General features: G+C 40.2%; 1 protein-coding gene across 1 annotated transcript; it reads left to right on the plus strand.

The window, feature by feature from the left end:
- The first annotated feature begins 476 nt into the window (after positions 1-476).
- On the plus strand, positions 477-18,105 carry uck1 (uridine-cytidine kinase 1). The gene is made up of 7 exons (XM_063011669.1): positions 477-676; positions 6,815-6,974; positions 9,835-9,931; positions 10,372-10,514; positions 12,556-12,650; positions 13,274-13,322; positions 14,640-18,105. Exons 1-7 carry the CDS (start codon positions 587-589, stop codon positions 14,837-14,839), a joined length of 834 nt encoding a protein of 277 aa, XP_062867739.1. The 5' UTR covers positions 477-586; the 3' UTR covers positions 14,840-18,105.
- Positions 18,106-18,700: the final 595 nt, after the last annotated feature.

Consider the following 18,700-nt stretch of genomic DNA (forward strand, 5'->3'; position numbering starts at 1 on the left):
TCTGTATAAAACAATAAACTTGTTTACAAATACTTTACAAATACACTATTTGGCCAAAGTAGGCTAAATGCTGTGGGAATTTTGTTTATCTAGAAGACAAAAAGCATTTTGTATGAGATTAGACACTGTCCTGTTACACCATTTCTTTTATATAATGCATTTATACACTGCTTAGTAATTACTGTGCTTGAAACGTTTGATTTATTATGTCTGTTCTTAAAAAAACAAAGAAAAGACGTTTGAAAGTCGTTTCTAAAATCATTGATCAATGAAATCCCGAAACTGACGTACAAGAGTGGGCAAGTCGTGTCGTGTTCCAATCCACATCTCGTTCACTAACGTATGACTATTTACGCTAACAGTTAACTCGCTCTATGACACGCCCACACTAGTGCACTAGGGCGGGGATTAGGACACAGCCACAGCACAGCCTTGGCTGGCGGTTGGAGAAACTAGGCCGAATGTAAACTACGACACTGTCGGCTGATTCTTCCGCGAGCTGTCACGAGTCTGATGTGGATTAATACTTGATTAATTTATTACATTTTCTCGGTATTAAAAAGAAGAAACGTGACATTGCCCAGCTATGGAAGTGTCCGAACCTTTTAATGAAGCTGAGCGTCCGCAACACCATCCGTTTCTGATAGGGGTTAGTGGAGGTACAGCCAGCGGCAAGGTAACTAACCACTGCTAATCTCTCTATTATGTGTGTAGGTCTTTATTTATGTATTTATTTATACAGTAGGTGCATCACAGCAGCTGTTCTGGCATGCGTTTAATGTCACTAAATGTGCTAGCTAGCATGTTATCATATAGATAGATACCTTTAATACGGATTACGCGATAGTTACAGGTGAATTTACACTAATTACAGTAACATTACATGATTGAGTTGATTTTAGCAACATGCTAAGACTTTAGCTTAGTTCAGACAAGCTACATGATTTGTAACATTACGAATATGCACAAACGGCCTTTTTTATTTATTTATTTATTTACATTTTCAAGAATAAAAAGTCAGCGTGTTCATTTAGCAACAATAAACAAGTTAACATGTCATGAAGGATATTTAGCAATGTCAGCGTCGATTAAAATTAAGCAATATAGCAGCATATTATGTCATGTAATTGATTCAGAAATGGATCAAGAATCGATTCTTCAATTATAGGTATCGGTTCTTTACATTTACTCTTTGCTGTGCATCAGAACTGCCCGCCTCGGTATCTGGTTGTCAGTAAAAAAATCAGGATACTAAATCTGATATGCTATGCATTATAAATAAATAAATAAATAAATAAATATAGCATTTCTCGATTCTGGAAGTCGATTCTAAAAAGAATCGATTCTTTTCTCTTCAATTTGAACTTTACGGTTTGTTATATGATATGGATCATAATTGCATGTGTTATTGTGTGTGTGCGAAGTATAAAATAGATTCTTTAGTTCCAGGTATCGTGGCTTTAAGGTTGTCGCATAAAATACATTATAATCGCATGCCTCTGTGTTCGGGAGTCGATTCCAAGAAGTATCGATTGTTTAGTTTCAGGTATTGGGATTTTATGGTTAATATATAATTTGCATAATAATTGCATGCCTTAGCCGCTCACCAGAGTTGGGGTTTCGAATACACCGTATCGAATCTCGGCTCTGCCTTTCCGACTGGGCTGGGCGGCTGCATGAACAACGATTGGCTGTTCAGGGTTAGAGGGTAAGAAAGTCGGATCACAGGTCCTCATAACTGGTGCGACTGCGGCCCCTGCTGGCTGACTGATGGCGCCTGCACAGGGCAGAGGAATAACGCTGATGGGGGTGTGGCCCTCCGTGCACAGTGCCCGTCCGTGTATGAACTCGACTCGTGCAGGTGAAAAATGCAGCCTGTACTGACTGTACGTGCCGGAGGGGGCGCGTGTCAGTTGAGAAGCGTCCGCAGTCAGCGGTGAAGGGTCGAATCAGTATAGAGGACGCAATCAGGGTAATTGGACACGACTAGATTAGGGGAGAAAAATTGGGGGGAAAAATAGAAAAAGAAAATTGCATGCATCTACGTCAAAAAATTTATTCTCCAACTCGATTAAAAAATAGAAACCAACCGACTCTTCAATTTAATTGTCGGGACCTGTTATATGACATGCATTACAAAAGCAAGTCTTTATATTTTGGAGTCGATTAAAAATAATCGATCTTTCAGTTCAGTTCATTGGGACTAGATGTTTTTAGATGTCATGACAAATTGCCATGGTGATGGTGGACGCTGGCGCATTTGGCTGCCGCTACCGTTACCGTATTTTACCGTATTTTACCGTATTTTATTGTATTTTTATCGTTTTTCGTTTTCATCTTTTTACACACCTTGTGGATCTATTTCTTTTAAGTTACTTTTGATACTTTTATTTGTGCTTTTGATACTTTTTGTTCTTTCTACTGTACATCGCGTCTGCGGCCGGTGGTGAACGGTGGATGAGTTTTCCTGGGATCGGCACGATGTTGAACTATTCCGTTGACCAGCTGAGGAAGTTCAACAACTGCACTACTCCATCGTGTATTTCAGTCATCAAACAGCTTGGACTCCTTCGCCGGCCTCGTTATATTCACAGGGGCTCCCGGAGAAAGCTTGTTTATCTTCGAAACGGTAACGCTATTCCATCCTTCTGGTCAGCCGTGCGCACTGTCGCTCCGCAAACACGTCATCAGAGCGCTGCTGCCTTGCACACCAGTAGCGGTGTAGTCTCCATGACAACGCTGTCCACGGAGTGGGATGGGAAACGCGGAGTGGACTTAGCAAATCTCCGTTCTCTTCCTCGTTCCTCACAGCCAACTACACAACAATACCACTTGAAAATGGCATTGCTTAATGTTCGTTCACTCAACACAAAAAGTACTGTACTCAGTGAATTTATATCTGACAGTGAACTAGACTTTTTCTGTCTCACTGAAACTTGGCATAAACCCTTGGATTATTTTACGTTAAATCAGACCACGCCAATGGGATACTCGTATATTGATGAACCTCGTATGGAAGGGCGAGGTGGTGGTGTTGCTGCAGTCTATAGGGATGATATTAAAATAACCACTTTGTCTTTTCCTGCTGCTCTTTCTTTTGAACACCTGGCTTTCAAGTTGTCAGGGCCTACTCCTCTGGTCACTGCTGTAGTTTATCGTCCGCCAAAGCCAAACGCTTCCTTTCTCTCTGATTTTTCAGATTTTTTAACCCAGCTTAGTGCCCTCTCATCCTCTGTACTGCTTATGGGTGATTTTAACATCCATATTGATGACAACAACTGTAAATTTGCCAGGGAATTTTTGGAATTGTTACAGTGTTTTAATTTCACACAACATATACATTTTCCAACTCATAAAAAAGGTCATACTCTTGACCTTGTCTGCTCTACTGGTGTCCTAGTTCATCAGCCGTCCAGCCATGACCTTACTGTCTCTGATCATTTGACAATCATCATGGACATTGAGGTCACTAGGCCCATCACTAGAGCTAAACGTAAAATATCCTTCAGGAATCTTCAATATATCTCTCCCTCTGCTTTCTCAGATTCTCTTGTTAAAAAGATGTCTGTCTGTCCTGTACTGTCTAGTAATTCATCTGACCTTGTCGATTACTATAATGACATACTCGCCTCATGTCTTGATGAGCTGGCTCCTTTGAGAACCAAATTTGTTTCATTTAGTCATTCCGCACCATGGTACACAATTGAGCTTCACCAAATGAAATCCCGTAAACGCCAGCTTGAAAGACTTTATAAGAAAACCGGTCTAACAGTACATTATCAGATTTATTCTGATTATCTTCAACATTACAAAGACGCTCTTACGGCAGCCCGATCCACTTACTATTCCGAACTCATACATGCTGGATCAACAAATCCTAAGACTCTCTTTTCCACAATAAATAAACTTCTCAAACCAGTTGACAATACTACCAATTCCTTTACAGTTGACAAGTGTAACTCTTACCTCTCATTTTTTCAAACAAAAGTTGAGAATATCCACAATTTTCTGACAGTTTCCCCTGTCATCTCTGTTTCTCCGCCTATCTCATCTCAATTTATTACCCAGCCTCTGTCTCAGTTCTCACCTGTGTCTCTTTTGGACCTATCTGAGATCTTAACAGGGATGCGAAGCTCCACTTGTGTTTTGGATCCTGCTCCATCAAAACTTGTTAAGGGTTGTTTTCCAGTTATCTCATCACTTATCACAGAGATAATCAATTCCTCTCTTAGTTCTGGCTCAGTCCCTCAATCACTCAAATTGGCTGCTGTTACTCCCATACTTAAAAAACCTGGACTTGACTCTAACATTATGAGTAACTTTCGGCCCATTTCCAATCTTCCATTTCTGTCGAAAATACTGGAACGTGTTGTTGCCTCACAGCTCAAAGATCACCTAAATTCCAATAATCTATTTGAATCATTTCAGTCTGGTTTCCGCCCCCAGCACAGCACTGAGTCAGCCCTCCTCAAAGTCACAAATGACCTTCTTCTTTCCTCAGACTCTGGACAAATTAATATTCTCGTCCTCCTTGATCTTACTGCAGCTTTTGACACCATTAATCACTCCATTCTTCTGTCCCGCCTTGAATCCTCTGTCAACATCACTGGTACTGCCCTTTTGTGGTTAAGGTCATATCTCATAAACAGACAACAGTTTGTTAATATCAACAATTGTAGTTCTGCCATTGCTCCACTGTCCCAAGGCGTTCCCCAAGGCTCAGTGTTAGGTCCCCTTTTGTTTATTCTTTATATGCTCCCCCTTGGTGACATCATACGTCGGCATGGTTTACATTTCCACTGCTATGCTGATGATATTCAGCTTTACATCTCCTCCAAATCCATTAATACTGAACTTCACTCCACTCTGACAAATTGCATCACTGAAATGAAATTGTGGATGAAAGCTAATTTCCTCAAATTAAACTGTGAAAAATCAGATATGATCATCGTAGGTCCTACAACCCTGGCAAAAACCACAAAAAATTTTCAAATTACCATTGATAATGACACTTTGTCTCCGTCTTCTAACATCCGAAATCTTGGTGTAATTTTTGATAGCAACCTCTCTTTTGACCGCCATGTAAATCACATCACCAAAACTGCTTTCTTTCATCTAAAAAACATAGCACGTCTACGTCCATCACTCTCCTTTTCTGCCGCCGAAACCTTGATTCATGCTTTTATTACATCCAGAATTGATTATTGCAATAGCATCCTTTATGGTACATCTAACAAAATCCTAAAAAAACTTCAGTATATCCAGAATTCAGCTGCTCGCCTCCTTACTCATACTCGCTCCCGTGATCATATTACACCTGTTCTACAAAAACTTCATTGGCTTCCCGTTGCTCAACGCATTCAATTCAAAATTCTTCTATTCACTCACAAAGCTCTCCATAATCAGGCCCCATCCTACCTCACCGACCTGCTCCATCAGCACATTCCCTCCCGTAGCCTTCGCTCTTCTGAGGCTAACCTACTGTCCATACCCTCTAGGACCAAGCACCGGACCTGGGGTGACAGGGCCTTTTCCATAGCTGCTCCATCTTTATGGAATGCTCTCCCCAAACACCTACGAGATTGTCCTGACCTGTCCAAATTCAAGTCACTTCTCAAAACTCATCTATTCAGAGTGGCATTTAACTTGTAACAACACAAAATAAATGCTTTTATTTTTGCTATTCTTTTTAATAGTTTTTATACTTAGATCACGACAGAAATGTGAAGTCCTAGATCCTAAAACTTGTAAAGTTTTCAGTTTCCTGATTGCATGTAAATCTGTCCTGCTTCTGTCTAATTTTAAGAAATTGTTCTATATTTGTTGTTCTCTCTCATAATTTAGCTAATTTTTAATGAACTGTCTTATGCTGCTCTCTTTGTTTTTATCTTAATTATTCTTGATGTTGATGTACTATTTTGATTTTGTACTATGATTTGTATGGTGTATGTACGTATTTGTTTTGATTATTTGTCTTATGTAAAGCGTCTTTGAGTATCTTGAAAAGCGCTATATAAATAAAATGTATTATTATTATTATTATATTACATGCATGTAATAGATTTTTCAATTGTAGACTTCAGGATTTTAAGGTTGGTATTTGCAGTGCATTGTAACAGCATGTCTCTCTGTTTGGGAGCACATTCCAAAAACATTTAAAACATTTTTTCTTGGGTATTTCTTGCTGCTTTTATACTGGTTTTATGCTGGCTAAGGTAAAAATAAGGTGACTGATTAAATATTGTCTGTGTAAAAAAGCAAGGTAGTCATCAAAAATCAAAAAGAGGATATAAAACAGAAGAGTAGATGATTCCAGTGTTGTTTTCTAAAAATTCTATAGCCCAAATTCATTTTACTCTATAATTGCATTGTTGTTATAAACATGGAGCAATTTCCTTGTGTCACTCATTTTGTCATCCACACATTTATTTGGAGAGATGTTGAAAGCTGTATTAGTGTGTTAGGGGGCAGTTTATTCAAACCAAAAGTTCACTGAGTTTATCAAATGTGACATTACGGCATGGAAATGATCTTTGGAATCTATTCCACTTATTGGTAATACTTGGAGCAGGGATCTGGGCTGACGTTAAAATTCCTAGAACCAAACAGACTTGTTAAGTCTGTCTGCAAACATTCTAAATATGTGATCTGGGACATTCACAAAGGGTCAAGAAAGTACTTGGTCTGAGCCCTGGGCTGTGGGAGGGTCATGAAGTTACCTCCCAACATATAGAAATGTGGAGCCCTAATTAATTGCTTAAACACGTTGTATATCCACAAAAGTCAAATAGTAACCACGTCTTTTTATTACTAGTCCACAGTGTGTGCCAAAATCATGGAGCTGCTGGGCCAGAACAAGGTGGATCATCACCAGCGCAAAGTGACCATAGTGAGCCAGGACAGTTTCTACCGAGTGCTCACTACAGAACAGAAGGCCAAAGCTCTGAAGGGCCAGTACAACTTCGACCATCCAGGTAAACACAAACATTACGCCCACTGGATTACAAAACAGGACCAGTTAAAAAAAAACTGTGGGCGAGTTCCGTAATAGAGCGCAATACATCTGTTACTACATCAGTAAATTGGAAGAGTTTGTTGTTGCAGAAGTGAACAAGTGGTTTTGACTCTTGATTTGCTGTCTTTTTGGTTTGGAGAGTGAGACGTTAGAAGTTTGGCTGACGTTGGCTAATTTGGTATCTGCTGGTGATATGACAGGGCAAGCTGACAGAGCAATGCAAAGGTCAGGAAGCGTTGATAAACAGGACGCACATTTCAACAGCAGGGAACATCAGCGTGTAACATTTTTCTTCACGCTATATGGCCAAAAAATATGTGAACCCTTATCCAACACACACATCTATAACTAACATGTAAAACATGTTTTTTTTTTAATGATGTGCTACAAACCTTATAGCAGCTGCTTTGGAAGTGCCTGGCTCACAGTTGACATTCCAATTCATCTCAACAGTGTTCCGTAGAGTTGAGGTCAGGGCCAAGTGTCCTGCTCAGGAGCCCAACAGTGGCATTTTGTTGGTACTGGTGCAGGGCTTGAACCAGCAAGCTTTTAATTGCTAGTCCAGTACCTTAGCTGAGCTTTCTCTGCCATTTTTTCGTTACTTTAAACGTGTCAGATCTCACACACACACACACACACATATACAGTGGGGGAAATAAGTATTTGATCCCCTGCTGATTTTGTAAGTTTACCCCCTTACAAAGACTTGAACAGTCTATAATTTTTATGGAAGGTTTATTTTAACAGAGAGACAGAATATCAACAAAAAAAAACATTAAATAAAAGTTATAAATTAATTTGTATTTAATTAAGGGAAATAAGTATTTGATCCCCTACCAACCAGCAAGAATTCTGACCCCCACAGACCGGTTATGTGCCCATGAGGCACACAAATTAGTCCTGTCCCTGTATAAAAGACTCCTGTCACAGAATCAGTTTCTTCCGTTCAAATCTCTCGACCACCATGGGCAAGACCAAAGAGCTATCAAAGGACGTCAGGGACAAGATTATAGACCTGCACAAGGCTGGAATGGGCTACAAGACCATCAGCAAGAAGCTTGGTGAGAAAGAGACCACTGTTGGTGCGATCATTCGAAAATGGAAGAAATACAAGATCACAGTCAATCACCCTCGCTCTGGAGCTCCATGCAAGATCTCACCTGGTGGGGTAAGAATGATTCTGAGAAAGGTGAGGTCAGTCCAGAATTACACGGGAGGAGCTTGTCAATGATCTCAAGGGAGCTGGGAGCAGAGAAATGCTGGATATGACCCCAAGAACACCATCCCCACCGGGCATTTCTTTGCCTCCAAACACGGCGAGTGGAGTTGATGCCAAAGAGCTCAATTTTGGTCTCATCTGACCATATCACATTCTCCCAAGCTTTCTCTGAATCATTCAGGTGTTCATTGGCAAACTTCAGACGGGCCTGTACATGAGCCTTCTTGAGCAAAGGGACTTTGCGGGCACTGCAGGATCTCAATCCATTACGGCGAAGTGTGTTACTAATGGTTTTCTTGGTGACTGTGCTCCCAGCTCCCTTGAGATCATTGACAAGCTCCTCCCGTGTAATTCTGGACTGACCTCACCTTTCTCAGAATCATTCTTACCCCACCAGGTGAGATCTTGCGTGGAGCTCCAGAGTGAGGGTGATTGACTGTGATCTTGTATTTCTTCCATTTTCGAATGATCGCACCAACAGTGGTCTCTTTCTCACCAAGCTTCTTGCTGATGGTCTTGTAGCCCATTCCAGCCTTGTGCAGGTCTACAATCTTGTCCCTGACGTCCTTTGATAGCTCTTTGGTCTTGCCCATGGTGGTCGAGAGATTTGAACGGAAGAAACTGATTCTGTGACAGGAGTCTTTTATACAGGGACAGGACTAATTTGTGTGCCTCATGGTCACATAACCGGTCTGTGGGGGTCAGAATTCTTGCTGGTTGGTAGGGGATCAAATACTTATTTCCCTTAATTAAATACAAATTAATTTATAACTTTTATTTAATGTTTTTTTTCTGGATTTTTTGTTGATATTCCGTCTATCTCTGTTAAAATAAAACTTCCATAAAAATTATAGACTGTTCAAGTCTTTGTAAGGGGGTAAACTTACAAAATCAGCAGGGGATCAAATACTTATTTCCCCCACTGTATATATATATACACCTCACTTGCACATTCATGCTTGGAATTGTCATATACTTTGGAACATATGATTTCTGTTATAAAATTAATTTTATACACCAGTTATACATTTTACATTTACAGCATTTTGCAGACTCTTTTATTCAAAGCAACTTACAATTGTGACTTAATACACTCTAAGCAACTGAGTTTTAATGCCCTTACTCCAGGGTCCAACAGTGGCAACCTGACAGACCTACTAATCCAGTAGCTTAACTAATTAGCAACATCTGGCCCAATGGGACTGGGAATTGTGGTAAAGTTGATTGCTTATTGTTTACTATGTGACCTGCTGTTGTTCCCGCTGCTTTTAGGTTGTCCTGCAAACAATGTCTAGTAGCTACTGGTTTCTATCTTGCTTTCTTATGTTATTAGTCAGAGTTACTGGTAAAGAATATTCCACCTATTCTGGTTTCTTGAACTTTCCACGTGTGGATTTTCAAACCACTTATAATAAAAGGGATGTTTTTGGTGTTTGCAATGGGGTTGTTTAGTCATTTCCAGTTTAGGATTTTTTTTTACCTTGAATAAGGTTTATAATCATTCATTTTAATCATGTATTTGTTTGCTATTTAAGTGCTAGGAATGAAATATTATCTTCATCTAAGGTCTAACCTGCGTTTCGTTTCCACCTTTCTGTAGATGCATTTGATACGGAGTTGATGTTGCGGACACTGAAGGATATTGTAGAGGGAAAAGTCGTGGAGGTTCCAACATACGATTTCGTCACTCATTCCAGGTGAGGATATGAAAACAAAGCAGTAGGTGAAAAGTGTGAAGAATGCGTCATTACGGCATGCGGCATGAAATTGACCCTTGGAATGTATTCCACTCATTTCTAATACTTGGAGCAGGGATCGGGGTTGACGTTAGAATTCCTAGAACCAAAAAGACTTGTTGACTAACGTCTGCAAACATTCTAAATATGTGATCTGGGACATTCATGAGAAGTCCTGTGGGAGGGTCATGAAGTTTTTGTATTTTCTATTTATGCCATATCCCTTTATTTTCTCCCAAACTAGTCATATCCAATTACCCAGTCATATTTCGCTAACTATTGTTAATCTATTACAAATAGTAGTAGCGTCCTGGCAAACATTATAGGAATTAAGTGTGTTTTTGTATCATTTATGGATATATGCAACAGAACAAATAAACATTCTGTGTGTGTCTGTGTAGGTTACCAGAGAAGATCCGTGTCTATCCAGCTGATGTGGTTTTATTTGAAGGGATTCTGGTGTTCTACACACAGGAGGTCAGAGACATGTTTCATATGAAACTGTTTGTGGATACAGACTCAGATGTACGCCTGTCACGCAGAGGTACACACACTTACACACACAGTGGTATGGATCTTATTTTGTGTACCAATTATGACAGGGACAAGTTTGAGTTTGATAGGGATAAAATGATGCTAGTAAAGATTGTACCCTGCCTGGCCTGGACACTAGGACCTCTGTTTCACATTTTTTGGATATAGACGCATTTGCCCATACTGTACCATACTCTCTCTTATCGTACTGCACCTGTTTCAAGAACCTCAGCACATGGTTCATATGCAGCCTCTGGTTATAGTGTTAATTACAGTCGATGTTGCCTTTAATACTTTAATAGTCTCATCAAGAAAATGTGTGTTTACTAGTGCACACTAGGGCTGGGCGATTTTCACGATTAATTCGGTTAATCAGAATGAACGTTTTCACCCGATGTTAGAATGTGACAATCGCGATTGTTTACATACTTTATATTTTTACTAAAATACCAACATGACACGAGGCAGGAACTGACCAGACGCTCGCGGAATATAAATCAGGGAAAGTTTAATATAAAAAGGCAAAAACAGTGTACAAAACCAGGTCAGAGTCCAAAACCAGAGGATAAACTAAAACAGTAAACGGAAGACAACAAGGATTATACACCGTAACGGTTTGATTCAGAAATAAGGAGCGTAAACACGATCGGTAAAACGAGACACAAACAGAAGAGTTTAATTAAGATTCACTGAATCGAACACCGCCGAACTGAATCAAAACTCCGGCGCCGATGAGCGCGATCAGGATTGGCTGACCGGGGACATGTGACGGTCCGTGGAAACATGGGAGTTGTAGTCTATATAGTTAGAAGCAGAACGTGCCCCCTCCATCCACCCCCCAATCACAAGAGGACAAAATCAAAGCTGAGCTGAGTGATTACTTCACCCCCCCTCCCCCAGTATAGATACTGATACAGACTCACTCAGTGGTGGAAACAGCACAGCACAGACTCGTGTTTCTTTTAAGAAACCTGTAAAGAACTTTTTTTTAGTCCTTTTCCTAATGTAAGGTTTTGCTGCACATTATTTAAAAAAAAAAAAAGAGTTGTTTGTGAGCTATTCTTATAAAGCATATAGATCATTCAGATTTCCATTTTGTTTTTAATTATTGTGATCGTTATTGTTATAAATTTTTAGATCCTTAAAAGGATAATTATAGGTGGTGGTGGTACTATTTTTGCACTTCTGCAGTCATTTTAATTTACAATGCAAAAAAAAGTAATCTGAGTCTTATTTCAATTGCATTATACAAGAACAAAAAAAATCGAAATCGTAATCGACAATCGGTTATAATTTTAAAATAATCGAGATTTTTTTTTTTGGCCAAAATCGCCCAGCCCTACACAGCATTTTCTAATGAGCCTCTACCAAAGAGTTGAGATGATCACAAAAATTATGCAACTTTCATGAGCTGAGTTGACACATAGGTTGGAAAGGCTGTTTTCTTTAAACCATCTACCAATATTTTTGAGTTTAACTTGTCAACCAAGGAGTAGATATGGCCCAAACAAGATTGTTTTAATACAGCTTATTTTTACCCAAGAATTTAGCAAATGGTTGAGCCTAAACAGTAGTGTGATACAATGGTGTAACTTTAACAGGGCCAAAAGAGTAGTTTTTTTTTGCTCTGCACTGTAACGAATCTGTGCATCTGCCAATAGTCCTCGACCCAGTCAAGTGTTAAATAAAGATGAACGGCGTCCAACAGACCCACAAGTTCAAACAAGCACACATGTCCCTTTCAAGTGTATGTGAACTTTATACCGGCATAACCTAACATTTTAATCCTCGTGACACTCCTACAAATTACCTATTTAATTCATACAATGACACACCACATTACAACAATACACTGGTATTTCACGTCCACTTTTCATTTCTTATTTATATCTTTCTCTAGACTGTCTTTATTGTTTTTTTTGTGCACTGCGAGCATCCATGTAACCAAAAACAAATACCTTGTATGTGTGAGCATACTCGGCCAATAAAGCCTGATTCTGATGTGTGTTGCTTTCTCTGATCTGATGAGTGTGTATGTGCATTACCTGCAGTTCTGAGAGACATGGCGAGAGGGCGTGACCTGGAGCAGATCCTCACGCAGTACACCACCTTTGTTAAGCCTGCCTTTGAAGAATTCTGTCTTCCAGTGAGAAACACACACACACAGATACACAGATACACACTATGACAGTACTATAAGCATATGACAGTTCAGACTCAGTGTAGCTGCTGGGTAGAAAGCAGTAACTGAAAAATACTAAATATTCACCCCATTTAAAAGGTATATTTTGTGAAATCCAATAAAAACAAGAATTTGTGGGGCACTCGGGTGGCACAGCGGTAAGACGCACTAATTAATTCATTTAATTTATCCGTCACTGCTGCAGAGATTAAGTATGGCCGTGACTAACACTCACCCTCTCTGACACATGTACAGTAGCTGGCTGCTTCTTTTTCATCAGCATGAGTCAGGTTCATATGGAGATCTGCATCACACACAGAGAGTCACGCACTGATCTGTTATCTCCCGTCTCAGTGCAGACACCATCAGTCAGCCAGCAGAGGTCGTAACTGCAGCAGTCATTAGGAATCCCCTCCAGCACTCCCACCCAGACTAGCCTGGCCTGTCGGTAGCAGAGCTGAGAATTGAACTTTGAACCAGTCTGACCTCTTTTTTAGATCGTTGTACTGTACTGATGTAAATATGAGTAAAACCGCAAAACATAGATACTGGATTCTCACACCCTCGCACTTTCTTCTTTGTTTCAGACCAAGAAGTATGCTGATGTTATCATTCCTCGTGGAGTGGACAACATGGGTAATTAATCTGTCTAATAACACCCCTTATTTCATACCACTGTAAATCATTCAGTGAGTTTTAATAGTGATCATTTAGCAGCTCGTCATACTAGCAGAATGAACTAACAAACAAGTGTGTCATTTGTTAGGTAAACAGTGTGTGCATGTGTTTGTTTGTTGGCTACCATTGTGAGTAGTGGTAACTCAGGGGTTAAGGTACTGGATTAGCAATCGGAAGTTTACTGGTTCACTCTCCAACACTGCCAGATTGCCTTTGTTGAGGTTGGGCCCGTGAGCCTTATCCCTCAACCAGGTTGGTTGTCCTGTTAAGGGTGTGTTACTGGATTGGGGAAACTGGTCCCGCCCCGACCAGGATAAAAGCAGTGGTTTAAAGAAGAAAATGAAAGAAAAAAAAAAACACTATGACCAAAGACAAAACATCCCATTCCTATTGTTGGAACAGAATGTGCTGTTGCATGGAGATGGTCAAATTGACAAGGATATGGAACCAGTAGCCACATATGGATGTAAAGTCTGGACACTGAGGAAGAAGAAAGGAACACAATCAGGCTCTCAGAACAAGCACGTCAAAAATCTCATGGAGGAAGACGATGACCACTGAGCAAGCGTATAAAATGGCCAGAACAATACAGGATCAACTGAAGCACATCAAGCACAGCAAGTTGCATTATTCTGGGCATGTGATGAGGTGCCCACATGACAGCATTGAAGGCAGTGTTATAACAGATGAATTGACAATATTATCATGTGGATTGCATTATCACGGGTAGTCTGCTACAATCGAAACAAGGTAGATGGCATTGGAGAAGGCTGACCCATTCCATCACAAAGTGGTGACAGTGTAGTGACTTGACAAACAGGTTGGAAGAAAAGGGCTGGCTCGCAGTCAGTGTTCCAGTTCATCCAAGTTACTTTCAGTGTGGTTGAGATCACAGGCCATTGGAAGGCCAGGCCAGTGACAGTGAGGTGTTTAAAAACTCCAGCAGCGCTGCTGTGTCCGATCCACTCAACACACACTAACCACCATGTCAGTGTCACTGCAGTGCTGAGAATGATCCACCACCTAAATAATACCTGCTCTGTGGGGGTCCTGATCATTGAAGAACAGGGTGAAAGCAGGCTAAACAAGGATGTAGAGAAACAGATTGACTACAGTCAGTAATTGTAGAACTACAAAGTGCTTCTATATGGTAAGTGGAGCTGATAAAATGGACAGTGAGTGTAGAAACAAGGAGGTGGTTTTAATGTTATGGCTGATCGGTGTATTTCTTTATTATATTAATATTATTTCTTCCTCTCTCTTTCTGCCTTTCAGTGGCGATAAACCTGATCGTGCAACACATCCAGGACATCCTAAACGGCGAAATCTGCAAGTGGCAGAGGACCCCCGTTAACGGACACGCGAACGGGCAGAGCTTGAAGAGGGCCATGGTGGAACAGGGGGAGAAATCCGGTGCAGGACAAGGCACCTCCACAAAACGGCCCATGATGGAGCCTAGCACGCGGCCACACTAACGCTCACGTACGGAAAGAAAGTGGTTGTGGTTGAAATTTGAAAGCTTTGGACATTTTTGCATGGTTTAAATCACATATGTAGAGGAACACATACACACACAGAGAAAATCATGCTGGTTCAACTAGAACCTTGGAGTGAGGAACACACTGGATGAACTGATCACAGATCGTATTATTCAGTATCTATAGAACTATAAAATATTCTATATTATAGTATCGGGCTTTGATATTTGCCCCAGGTAAACCTTCTGTAGCTTTTATACCAAAAATACAAGAATGTATCAGTGTATATTAATTGTACATTAGATTATTTATAGCAGCGAGTGAACGAGTGAGTTGAAGAAAAGAAAAAGTTTAAAATGAAGTCTATTACTGTCCTGTTTTTATCTATTCAACATAATACAGATATCAAAGCTTTACTGGCCAAAACCAACATCCTCCCAGTAACCGAGATGACTTTCTGTACACAAGTAAGGCAAAGTGTTAAAAGGCACAATGACATCGTAACACATTAGGTAGTGTGGGTGCTGCAGAGCTCCACTGACCTGCTTTCAATCCACACCTCTGGTTACTGCCGGTGTGAATACTGACAGGATTTTGGTAAGGAATTTGGCAACACAAAAAACAAGATCATTTGCAGCCCACGACAGAGCAAGTGGTTGGAACAGGGATAGAGCAGAAATGAAAACTGGTTGTCACTATATAGCAAGTTGCTCAGAGCACCTGAGCTCAGCGATTTAGGTACTGGACTAGTAATCATAAGGTTGCTGGTTAAAGCCGCACTTTTGCCAACTTTCCACTGTTAGGCCCCTAAGCAAGGCCCTTAACCCACAATTGCTTAAACTGTATTCAGTGATAAGTGTAAGTCACTTTGGATAAAAGCGTCTGCTAAATGCCACAAATGTTAATTACATTTTGTGTATCCCAAATGTAGAACACCTTTATTTGTCATATATACATATACACCGACCAGGCATAACATTATGACCACTGACGGGAAGTGAATAACACTGATTATCTCTTTATCATGGTATCTGTTAGTGGGTGGGATATATCAGGCAGCAAGTGAACATTTGATCCTTGAAGTTGACGTGTTAGAAGCAGGAAAAATGGCCAAACAATGGCTAGATGACTGGGTGTTTCCGTATGTATCAAAAGTGGTCCAAATGTTGTTCATATATGGGCGGGACTAAGCAGGATGGGGTCTCTCTCTCATGACTAATGCAATTACAATCTTTGCTTGCTAATTGATGGCGCCTGCACAGAGATGAGAAAAGAGTGCTCTCAGGGTGAGTCTCTCCGTACACAACGCTGAGCTGCACTACTCTCGTCAAAGTGTAGGTGATGAGATGCATATGGCTGCTGCCCATGTGTCGGAGGGGGTGTGGGTTAGCTTCGTTCTCCTCAATCAGAGCAGGGATTGGCATTGGTGGAGAGGAAGCGTGACGCAATCGGGCAATTGGACGCGCTAAAAAGGGAGAAATGCATAAAAGAAAAAAATAAATAAAGTGGTCCAAGGAAGGAACAGTGGTAAACCGGCGAGAGGGTCAAGGGCGGCCAAGGCTCATTGATGCACGTGGGGGGCGAAGGCTGGCCCGTGTGGTCCGATCCAACAGACGAGCTACTGTAGCTCAAATTGCTGAAGAAGTTAATGCTGGTTCTGATAGAAAGGTGTCAGAATACACAGTGCATCACAGTTGCAGGGCTGTTTTGGCAGCAAAAGGGGGACTAACACGATATTAGGAAGGTGGTCATAATGTTATTCCTGATCGGTGTACACTTGTACAGTACAATGAAATTCTTTCTTCACATATCCTAGCTTGTTTGGAAGTTGGGGTCAGAGCGCAGGGTCAGCCATCGTACGGCGCCCCTGGAGCAGACAGGGTTAAGGGCCTTGCTCAAGGGCCCAACGGTGGCTGCATGGCAGTCATTTGACAGCCCAAACCTCTACCCACTAGGCTACCACTGCCCCATCACTATAAACAATGCTGTAGTCTAGGAATACAAATAGACATAAACACCAAGACGATGTTAAACTGTAAATCTGGACTACCAAAGCTAAACCTGTGGTTTAAAGAAAAGACAATTAGCCTATGTGCACTAAAATTCTAGCACCTACCTAATGCACATGTAATCCCACTATGATTCAAATGTATGTGGACACCCAATGCTAAATGTGTATAAAAGCAGTTACATGGTAAGAGTTTGGAACAGGCCCATTTCTGCTTCAGCCATGCACAAAGCAAGGTCCAAAAAAGACTTGATTCGGACACATCGACCTCACAAAACATCTTAAGGATGAATGGGAATATCAACTGTAAACCAGGCTGTCTTGTCAAGCAGCGGAATGCGCATATTTCCTCAGACTTAAAGATTAAAGGCTGTTATAACAGCTATATAATCATATTTAATGCCTTCGGGTTTAAATGAGATGTTTAACAGGGTAGCACTGTCGCCTCACAGCAAGAAGGTCCTGGGTTCGATCCCCAGGTGGGGCGGTCCGGGTCCTTTCTGTGTGGAGTTTGCCTGTTCTCTCTGTGTCCGTGTGGGTTTACTCCGGGTGCTCCGGTTTGCTCCCACAGTCCAAAGACGTGCAAGTGAGGTGAACCGGAGACACTAAGTTGTCCATGACTGTGTTCGATATAATCTTGTGTAATGAGTAACTACCGTTCCTGTCATGAATGTAACCAAAGTGTAAAACAAGACGTTCAAACCCTAATAAACAAACAAGTGTCCACATACTTTTTGCCATGTAGTAAGAAGGAAGCCGATGCAAATTAAATCACAGTTCTAGACTGATGTGACACCTTATATTAAAGCCTTGTTCTGCTTTATTCTAACTATTTATTCTTACTGAACCGTTTCTGCATTGTAATCGATTGATTTTGAAGCACCTTTTGCAGACTTGATCGCAGCATTTTAAATTCACATTTCTGTTGAACTTCATACCATTTTAAAATAGAAATGTTTATTTGAAATGACTGAAGTAGGTTTTGAAGTCATATGTAGCTGCCTTACCCATAAATAATGTTGTAGTAATAATAATAAAGTATTTATGAGTATTAACATGCTGCTCTGATAACCACAGATTCTATGTGGATCTATTGTATGTGGGTTTTAAATCGTTTTTTTTTTAAATATTGATTTGAAATTGTCTGGTTTTTTTTTTTTATAGATTTGAACAGATTATTTTTTTTAGTCAAAGCATTTTGTCCATCATTTCTTTGTACGTTTGTCATTTAAATAAAGATTAAAGTTAATTAACAAATCACATTTTGATTCTTGTTTTTATTGCGTTTTGCAACATGTTCCAACTGTGGGCGTCTGACCTGTATATACTGTATACTAGTGGTGGGCGGATCGATCCAAATATCGATAGTATCGATACCAACGTTGTTATCGGAATCGGATCGATACTAGCGTGATGCGATTGATACTTTAGATTCAGTTTTAATGTTGTACTGTACTTTGTTTTAAGCCAGATTAGAAGTGCAGTGAATTAATTTAGTTTTATTATATTATTGTTTATGAACAAAAACCTTTCTATGAAAAAAGAATTGACGTTCTTTAATATTTTTCTGTACTTTATTTTACAAAAAGCCAGAGTGTGCAATGAGAGGGGGAATTATGTTTCTTATTATATAATTGTTTCTCAACAAAAAGCCCAGACTTCATTAAAGTTTATTACATTAATAAAATTACTTTTTATTCACCTACAAACTGTATGCGTTTTCACTGCACATGATGAACTAATGAACACAAAAGCAAATTGATGATACATTCACCTCATAAATCATGATACACTGCTCTTCCCTACATGAAAGTAAGTACAAAGTATCGGTATCAGATCGATATCGGCGA

Source organism: Trichomycterus rosablanca, chromosome 16, assembly GCF_030014385.1.
Source record: "Trichomycterus rosablanca isolate fTriRos1 chromosome 16, fTriRos1.hap1, whole genome shotgun sequence".
Lineage (NCBI taxonomy): Eukaryota > Metazoa > Chordata > Actinopteri > Siluriformes > Trichomycteridae > Trichomycterus > Trichomycterus rosablanca.

Bases quoted from the DNA above. Each gene is read 5' to 3' on its own strand.
- uck1 (XM_063011669.1), top strand. From the start codon at position 587: ATGGAAGTGTCCGAACCTTTTAATGAAGCTGAGCGTCCGCAACACCAT. The intron at 6,975-9,834 runs GTAAACACAAAC...ACCTTTCTGTAG, and splicing joins GTACAACTTCGACCATCCAG to ATGCATTTGATACGGAGTTG. The intron at 12,651-13,273 runs GTGAGAAACACA...TCTTTGTTTCAG, and splicing joins TTGAAGAATTCTGTCTTCCA to ACCAAGAAGTATGCTGATGT.